The 9,650-nt window shown below is 41.2% G+C and overlaps 1 protein-coding gene across 1 annotated transcript; it reads right to left on the reverse strand.

The window, feature by feature from the left end:
* Positions 1-229: 229 nt before the first annotated feature.
* BLOC1S6 (biogenesis of lysosomal organelles complex 1 subunit 6) lies at positions 230-6,369 on the reverse strand. The gene is made up of 5 exons (XM_061446918.1): positions 6,242-6,369; positions 5,331-5,475; positions 4,183-4,270; positions 3,488-3,574; positions 230-2,725 (listed from the first exon to the last, which is right to left on the reverse strand). The coding sequence occupies exons 1-5, from the start codon at positions 6,306-6,308 to the stop codon at positions 2,606-2,608; spliced, it is 507 nt and encodes a 168-aa protein (XP_061302902.1). The 5' UTR covers positions 6,309-6,369; the 3' UTR covers positions 230-2,605.
* Positions 6,370-9,650: the final 3,281 nt, after the last annotated feature.

Genomic DNA, 9,650 nt, shown 5'->3' on the forward strand with positions numbered 1-9,650 from the left:
CAAGATTCCTCAGTTAGCAACAGTAATTTGTAAATTTGTAGTATCTTACAAAATAAAAATTCAGCGTTACCACACAGTTAAGTGTCTTACTTTTACTGCCATGATTTGACAAGCGATTACATTGACCATGAAATAGTATAAAAAGAGACCATTTTAAAACTTATCTGTTTAAAAAGACACAGCTTACCTGTGCTTCCTCATATGCATGGAATAAAAAGTCAGTAACATAATGTCTAAGACTACTACACTGATCTACTAGGATAAGTAGTTTTATTGTAAAATCAAGCAAGACTAAATGTATACACAGTAACAGGAAGACTAAATGTATACTTACTTTAGCTGTGCATATTAATGCTGGCATATCATTTTAGAGGATTATTGTTAAATTAATCCAATGCTGCATTTTATGCATCATGACACGATGTTCTGAAGAACAATATCATATGAAGATAATAAATTGCAGATTTGACTGAAATGATTAATAAAACAAAAAAGTTATGTGAACTGACCAAACACTGCCCCCCCATATATATTAATTTCCCCCTTTATTACGAAAAGGTTATTTAGTAAAATTACTTATTCATACAGAAAACAGATTTTACCACAATGTGAAAAATTACTACATTTTTACGTATGTGATTCCTCAGGCAAGCACTGCCAGCTTGTATTCCTTTGATCAGAAATTATTTCAAAAGGCTGAAATATAAAATTGCAAAGCCATCAATTCCTGTGCTTAAAATTCTCTGTTTTCAGTAAATGTAGCCACAATTTTTGAAACAAAACAACCCCCCCCCCAGTTCTTCACAAAAAGAGACCACCACTTGAAACACTACACTGGGTTCTAGATGAGGGAACCCAAAACAAATACCCCAGAAATTTAATCCCAATTTGGATACTGAGGCATCTAGTTTCACGTTATACATTAGGAGGAACTGTTTAAATTCCCAGAATCTAGTTTTGAAATTAAATTACAAAATAAAATATTGAAATAACATTTAGTTATGTACATTCCACTCCAAAAAGGGACTGTGGGAATTCTGTACATTTCTCTTAGAAACACAAACCGCAGCACACACCAACAATCCACTGGCAATGAACAGACACCAGTCAACTCACAGGAAAAGTACCTGTGAAAAATTTTAATCTATTACTGCTCCTGTAACAGCATTTCAGTGTCTCTTCAGACTACTTCAAGTACTTTGTTCTCCTTGCTCCAAAACATTATCCCAGTTTACCTTTCATGTTGGGTGATTACTCATTAAAGTGTCTTTCACAGAAAAACATGACAAGAACAGGAAATAAGCTCAGAAAATTGCAATACAGAAGAGTGCAAGTAGGTGCACACTGTGTAAAAAAATTGACTGACGCCCTCTGATACCTCACCATAGAGATCTTATGTAAAAGTTTACATGGATTACCCTTCACCTTACTTCAAAACACACCAATTGTACAGTACTAAAAAATAACCACAGATATAAAATAAGCAGTTTCTTAGATTGTAGGAACCAATAGTTTAAGCTCTTTCACCAGTCTAGACAACATGTATTTTCATTTGAATGGGAGCTCACACCAAGTGCTGCAAGAGAGCAATTACATTCAGAGAAAAGGTTATCAGCCTCTATTCCACATGTATCATCAGTACACACTACTAATCGCCAACTTGGGCAAGGACAGTGTAACAGAAATTCTCTTACACAGCCCTGAAGTGCAAGTGAAACATGGGTTAAGGAAAAAAAAACAAACGCAGTAGTTTTCCCTATGGGTAACTGCAACTCATGTGAAGTGGAAATTGTTGCATTTTGGTTGTGTTTTATTTCGTCACACAGAATGAGGAAAATACACCTTCTAATCTTCCAGAAATCTGCATGGACCACACAGTCATCCTGTTGGACCATTACATAAGTAAGAGGTTCTTGGTTTGACTCCAATGTTTGTGGAAGCACAAATTCTTTCCTCTTTGCATTGTGCACAAATCAGTTTTGAGACCTTTAGTGTCCTGCTTCCCTCCCGCACCAATTCAGCTGAGAATTTAATCAGAAGTTACATAAAGCAAAAAAAAGAGAAAGACTGCTGCAGTAAAGTGAGCTTTAAGGGAAATACACTGGAACTTTCTTCAGTTCAGTAGACATAGACCAAACTGAGACTGCACAAAGAGTCAGTACTTATGAACCCAAAGAGATCTCAACTGTGAAATGGGCAGCCACTGAAGTCTGGTGATGAGAACTGAACTTTAACTGGTATTGTGTTGTGTGTATGTGCCAGTCATCAAGAGTATCTCAGAATTCTAAACACAAGAACAACAGATGAAAAAAAAATTATAGGTATTTAGAACTGTGAAGCCCAAATTCCCCTATATACACATAGATATACAAAATTTAACTTACATTATATATCAAACTGCATAATATTACAAAAGAAGGCAACTTGAATGGCTGAAATGAAAAAATCTGCATGTTACCCACCCTATTATTACCATTCTGGACTTTATAATACTAGAAAGTATATTGTTGCTAGTAACAGCTATAGCCTCATTTGAGAGGCATCTGCCGTAATTCCAGAAAATCCAGAAGCTATTAATTCAGAGAGATTGTTGCATGCTCTGCTTTCAAATCCTCCTAGCAGGTTTTGCTGTTAACTGCTTCTCTCTTTCAAGTTCCTTCTCACGTTGCTGTTCTCGTTCTAGTTCTTCCTTCTGCCTCTTTTGTTGCAGCTTCAGTGCTCTTTTCTAAACAGAAAAGACAAGAAAATAATATAACTGTAATAATAATTTATAGCTGTATTTAAGTTGGAGCCACAAACAAAAGCCCTCCCATCCTCTTAACGTTATCTTTTCCAATCCACCCTGCTTATGATTGAATGCTGCATAAACTTCATTTTTTCTTCCTCCCTCCCACTTCTATCTTACTGTTCAAGAATGGCAAATCTGTGACCTACACAGGGAAAATACAAACTGGATTCCCTTCACTCTCACTAGAAGTCATCCTTTGCATACACCAGACAAGGGGCGTATCAGGCAATTTATTGCCTCCCAGAGAAAATCCTTTTGCTGAATGTACCAAAGGACTAATCTTGCCATAATGTAACCAGAGACTGCCTATATAGGATGAAGTCAGTGAATTTATGTCACTGCTGACATTACATTAAAAAGGAAAAATTCTTACATTTATGACAATCTAGTTTTCATTAAAGAGGCACAGAAACTGAAAAAATGAAGAGAACTAGTTGGAATAGAGTGGATTAAGCAAGAGAACAAAGCATGATACTATCTGAACATGACAATGATGCTCAGATTCACTGCTCAAGCACAGGTAGGAGTAAATGAAAGCTTAAAAACATACATGGCTTAGCACCACAGAAAAATTCCACTTTGGTTGATTGAGGATTCTATTTTAATCAGAACTTTCAGTGTGCATCCACAAATCAAAGTCAATAATTCATAAGTAAATAGACATCTAAGTTGGAAAGTAAAAATATTTATCCCACTCACTTTTAGCTTTGTTGTCTTCTCATGGAGCATCATCATTTCATTTCTAATATTCACCAACTTGCTGTGATAGTGTTTAGCTTCTGAAAACTTAAAAAAAACCCATAACCGTTAAAAGCAACAACTGTCAAGTTGGAATAGTTGTTCTATGAAGCTACACAGCAAACAGCAATCAAAACCAGTGATTACCAGAACAGTTTGATAATGGATTAAACATGTTCGTTTATATATAGTTTACATATTACACGTACTATAGAAAATTGCCATATTACAACAGGTACACCCAGTAATCTGCTGGATTAAGACTTGTTAAACAGAATAAAAATATTACCATTTTATGCACCATATACCAGTGTTTCATGCCACCTTCCTGCTAGTCTGGAAAGGTGCACAGAGCTCTTATGGGAGCCTCAGTTCTATTGAAAAATGGCATACCTTTGCTTTGGCTACTAATTTTGGACAACTGGACTTACTACCACTGCCTGAGCCTGCTTTTTTTTTTTTCCCCACTACTCTTCCTATTTAAGGGGAACATGCTGGTTCTGCACCCTCTCCAGCAATAATCTATCCTGAATACCTGAACTGGTTGGTTCTCTTCCTGCAGGTCGTTAAGAAGGAAAAAAACACAAGTTGCTATTAATGCTTCAGCAATAAAATCTACACTAATAGAGATTTAAGAAAGCATTAGTAACACTTACCAAAGCATCGATTTCAAGAATGGAGTTACACTCTTTGAACTTTGAAATCTCCTGTTCTAATGTTTCTAACAATACCACTTGGTTCTGTCTGAAACAAAGAAAAGATGCATAAAACCAAACTAAAGCAGCATATACTCTTTTTTAACCACCCCTTTAAATAAATACAACTTTTGATCACAACAATATAAATACATGTTTCCCAATATCAGATCCCTCTTATGCATTGGTAGGCAATTTCAATAGACATGAGTAAGTGGTCCTAGAAAAATCCCAGCTGAGTACACACAAATTCAGCTGGCATTGTACAGCATGGATATCCAAGATAGATATCCCAAAAACCTGAGCATGCACTCTGCAGGCTGCAGTGAGTAAACACCCTTGGTTGAATGAAGGGAAGAACAATTAGCTCTTGACTTTGCACTTGGGTACTTCTGCATCATGTTGCACGACTAAGTTATTTGATCCTTGGTGCTTATTGAGGATCCTTCACACCACATAAATCAGCTGAAGTCTTTCCAGGCACAGGCTATCTCTGGCAGCAGCATAACCCCATCACGCATTTTGAAACCAAAATCAATATACCCTGCAAAGCCCAAGGAGATAGGTTTAAAGTCCTTTCCAGCATCTCTGCATCCATAGCAGATCCAGCTCATGTTTGAAATAAACTATTCTCACCTATCAGCAAGACGACAACGTACAGAGAACTCTTCCCTCTTTAGCTCCTAAATTATATTCTGTAAGTATATCTTTTGCAACACAGTTTAGAAACAGGACAACAAACAATATACCACACACTACCAGGTGCCCTGAATATGAATTCCATCTCTGAAAGTAAAACAAATCCAGCTTTCAGCAGACTTGCCTCTACAGGAATGTAGAAGGATTTAAGAAATCTATGTGTCTTCTATTATACCTGGCTTAGGAGATTTTAGTGTTCTAACATTACACAAGCTCTGATAGGACACACTGCAGCTTTTACAACTCCAATACTCATGCAAATCACTTAAATATTAAGGATCTATAGTCAGAACACAGAAATGCTTCAATAAGCTATATCCTGCTTAAGGGCAGCTAGAACATTATACTCCAAAAAAACTTGGCAAACAAAGTATGCACATATAACAAGCTGGTTTTACAAACTTGCTTACGTAAGTTCCTGTAGTGCTGATTTTGATCGCTGAAGATCAGGCAGATAATGAGAAAGCAGTCCTTCAGTCAGCTGCTCCACAGCTTTCTCGTCTATCAAAGGCAGATCTTCTACTACCCCTTCATCTGGAGATGCATCACTAGGATCTACACCAAAAAACAGTGACAGGTCAGCATGCACTTAATGTTTCACCTAAAACAGCTGGATTTTCCTGTTTAAAAATTAAAAGCATTTCAACACTGAAGTTATACCTCCTTACGCTTTATCAACTGTGCCTCCTCTTCCTTGTCCTTCTTCATCCCACCCTTGTTCCCAGTCCCATATCATGAACTTCCCAGTGAACAGTTTTCTCTGAACATGAGCAGAGCAAAAAGAGAGAAGAGTGTTCCAAAGACATCTTATGTATATAAAAAACTCCTCCAGTCTACAGAGGAAGAAGAGGGACAGTATCACTCGTTCTGGCCGTGCATCAAGAATACCTAAATGTTAACACACTGCCACCCTTTGCTTTCAAAGTTAGGGAATAAACCAGGCCTGCTGAGTAAAGGTCTTAGCCTGTCACTCAAAACATACTCGGACTTCATCAAAACACCACATACGCTTAACTTTAAAAGTCTGCAAGCATTAGATAATAATTACTGTAAGTTTCGTATGGGCAAACTATGGTTATTTACTACGTGCAGACCTACTGAAGACACAGGACTTCGATCCACAGGCCACACCGCACAGCACAAAAGGAGCCAGTGGCTCCGGAACGCATTCGGTCTCCGGTGCATCCGGCCCCAGCCTTCTGACCTTGCTGTGCTTGGCCGCTCAGCTCTGCCAAGGCCGCCGGCCGCCTGTGGCCCCAGCCCCTCCTCCGACCCTCCGCACCCGCCTTCGCCCGGGGCAGCCCAGCCGCCCCTCACGTACCCAACGAGCGCACGGGGGTGCCCGCGGTCGCCAACACCTTCTCCTCAGGCCGCTCCGCGAGGCTCATCGCTGCCGCACCCTGCCGCAGGGCAGGAGACCGAGTCGAGGCGGTGGCGCAGGGAGCCGCGGGGCTCTAACCGCCGTCACCGAGCAGGATGACTCCGCGCGGGCCTCCTCCCTACCCGGCGCCTCACCATAGAGCTGCCTTAGCGCGCAGCTCACTGGATGGGCCGGATGCGGAAATGAAGCTCGACGGACGCTCGAAGCCCCGGTCCGGGGGCGGGTGCTGCGTCGGGCCGGGCGGAGCCGCCGGTGTCACACACAGAGCTGCCCTGGGGCAATGCGGGTGGGCAGTGGGGGCATGCTCGTGACTGGCGGGGCAGCCGAGGGGAAGAGCCAAAGGGGCAAGTTGGGTGCTCGGCGCAGAGCCCTCCCGGCGGTGGTGGTGCAGTGAGCCGAGCCGAGCCGAGCCGAGGGGAGAGGAGAGGAGGTGGAGGCGACGGCGACCAGCAGCGGCCGGTGGAGTTACGGTGCTGGGGAATAACAGGTCCCGGGCGGTTCGCACAGGGCAAGTCGGCGAGTGCTGCTGCCAAGGGATAAACCCCAACCAACCCCGCTGCAGGGCAGCCCCTCCTGAGGACATGCTGTCTCCTGCTCTGCACACATCTGCGTTCTGTTCTCCAGTAATCATGCAGATTGTTCACTACTTTCAGCTTTTGTTCCTTAGTGAAAAGGAATCTGAGCTAGTTTTCGTGTATGTACCTGTCTCTGCATGTAGCCCAGCAGTCTGTAAGAGTAATAATAACTTTATGTATTTTATTATTGATAAAACATTTTCTGGTATGGTAAGATTTATATATTTTTTCTCTATCATTTATAAAGGTCTTTTCAGGAAAGTCAGGCACAGCTATGTAAAGAAACCAGTGAAGGCACCACTCACAAAGTGTTTGAATGCATTATTTCCATAAATGCCCAAATCTTCAAGATTAAATGAAATTCAGGTAGTCCCAGTAGTGCTTTTCAGAAACAGGCAAAAAAAAAAAAAAGTACTTGAAGATGATCTATCATCCTTAAAGTTGACACTTTTAACAAGATCATTGCAACTTCATTTATATTTTTCTTCACATGTATATTCTACGTAATTATTGTTCACAGTTTCATCACTGCTTTGTCATCAGATTAAAACCTGACCTGGTTTTCTTTCTTTTTTGGCTTTTGCTTTAAAAAAGCATCAAAGGCCTGGTCTGAAGCTGGACTGCAACATCAGGGACTTGTCAACTAACTTAAGACTCAAATCAAATTTTCAATTACAACTGGGTAGCAATGGGGAAAACCAGAAAAGTTTTGGAAAGTTTCACTGGGAAAGACTTCTCATCTTCCAGATGGAATTTCTAGTAAGAACCAGTGAGATAATCACTCTGAAATAGTCTCATTTGAGCTGTGGGAGTTTCAGATTTGTGCTCCTGCTGTGCCTGTTCCAGGCCCTCCCACATCTTGCAGAAATAGACTAAGGATTGGAATATAAAATTGGCATCTGTTTTTCTAGGCAAGTTAAAATTTAACTAGTTATCAACTCAAATGCTCCTAAAAGAGATTGATAGAAAGCCTCTCGCTCCTTTTCCTCTGCAAAATGTTCTCTGTTTCACAGTAACTATTTCCCAAGTGCATTCCCAAGTTCATTATCCTGTGAAGAATTAGGTAAGGTTTTATTCTAAGACAAAAAGATGTTTGAAAAGGAAGTTAAGTGAACCCTATAATAAGGAACACAAATATCTGGTCAAACTAACAAAAAGCAGTTACCTGTTGGTCTAAATACTTAATTTCAAGGAGTTGTGCAAAGTCAGTACTAACATTACAATTGCTATCTAAAAATAAGTTACCATGCAACAACAAACTCCATAACCCATGGAGCCATACAATGAAAAAGCTTTAATTAGTCAGAAAGAAAACCCTCCTGAGGATATCTCTGAAAAATGAGCTGAAGGGATTTATAGTCCCTATGCAGCAACAGAGCTACCCCAAGGAAACTGAAGAACCCAGACTCTTCAGCTGACAGCTTTTCTACCCATCCATGGGCAGAATGTGAGGAAATGGACAGGCTGTTACAAAAGGCACTGTTCAGTAGAGGTTCATCTTGACAACGCATGATTTGGTTCTTGACAATGCTTCAGAAAAATCTGGTCTTAGTTGACAATGCTTCAGAAAAATCTGGTCTTAGTTATTCAGTAAAAGGCAGGCTGGCAAACCTTGGTTTGCTGGTTGAGGGTGTTAAGCCCCCTAACATGCTGCCTTTCCTCAGTGTGAGAAGTTTCTGATCCTGCAGAAGCAGCAGCAGGATGGAGCATGAGCCTATTGTACCACCCCCTGATGAGTTTTACAAGCAGTAGTTTTGCAAGCTCCTGCCTGGCTGGTCGCTTATGTGTGTGCATCCTCATGCACTTGTGCTGGTACAAGTGGTGAAACACAGAGTTAAACCACCCAGCGAGGCAAACAAAACCATTAAGAATGGCTGAACTTGGAACACAGTCAGAGTGCTTTTCTCCCTGGGCAGCAAGGCTGGCTGCACAGGGCCCAGCCTCACTGCTCAGGCTGACTCCCACACTGCTCGCTGCCCCCTCAGCTGCCATATGGGTGTCTATGCAAGTTGTGATCACAGAAGCCATCTCAGTCACACATACAAATATATCTCAGACCCCTCCAATGCGCATTTTAAAATTCTGCCCCATTTCAGGGACACAGTTCATCATCTGGCCCCAAAACAATTGTGCTGGCAACCCTGCTGGGGGAATTATGAGGTGGGCAAAAAGGCCAGGAATGGCACCTTTATCCAACCTGAGAAAGAATTTGGGATTACATGCTCAGGAAAGCTGCCACCTTGTAAAGCAGCAAGGGAGCTCAGACAAAATGCAATAACACTTATTTTTGGACATCTTTATGGAGAACATCAGGAAGTTTACCACACTTGACTCCCCTCCTGCAGGGCCTGTTCCAAGAAGGGGCTCGCTCCATGTCCTGTAGCACTGCCCCGATGTGTGCCAGAGTCTGCTATCAGCTCTTGACCAGAAAGGGAGTGCCTTTCTCCAAAATCTTGAAGCTCCATAGAACCCTGGTCTTCACTTGGTAACTTCCTCCAACCAGGTCAAAACCCAGGATATGTCCTTTTCCTCAGGCAGGCATGATTTTTCCAGAAGTATTTATGACTTAGAGGACTGACACAGGAACAGAATTTGGCCATAGGTACAAACCGGCACTGAGTATGTGTAGGATGGAAATTAGAAGAAAACTTCTGGTATTGAGACCAGCAAAGCGGGGGAATAAACGCATAACAGAATTAATAAAGGCAAAAATCTAATTATTCTTAAGTTAAAGCACAGTTATGAAAGGAATTATATGACAGCAGGGCCTCTGA

Source organism: Pezoporus flaviventris, unplaced genomic scaffold (genome assembly GCF_033815535.1).
Source record: "Pezoporus flaviventris isolate CSIRO_AGI_PZ_B2104156 unplaced genomic scaffold, CSIRO_AGI_Pfla_v1 ptg000006l, whole genome shotgun sequence".
Taxonomy (NCBI): domain Eukaryota; kingdom Metazoa; phylum Chordata; class Aves; order Psittaciformes; family Psittacidae; genus Pezoporus; species Pezoporus flaviventris.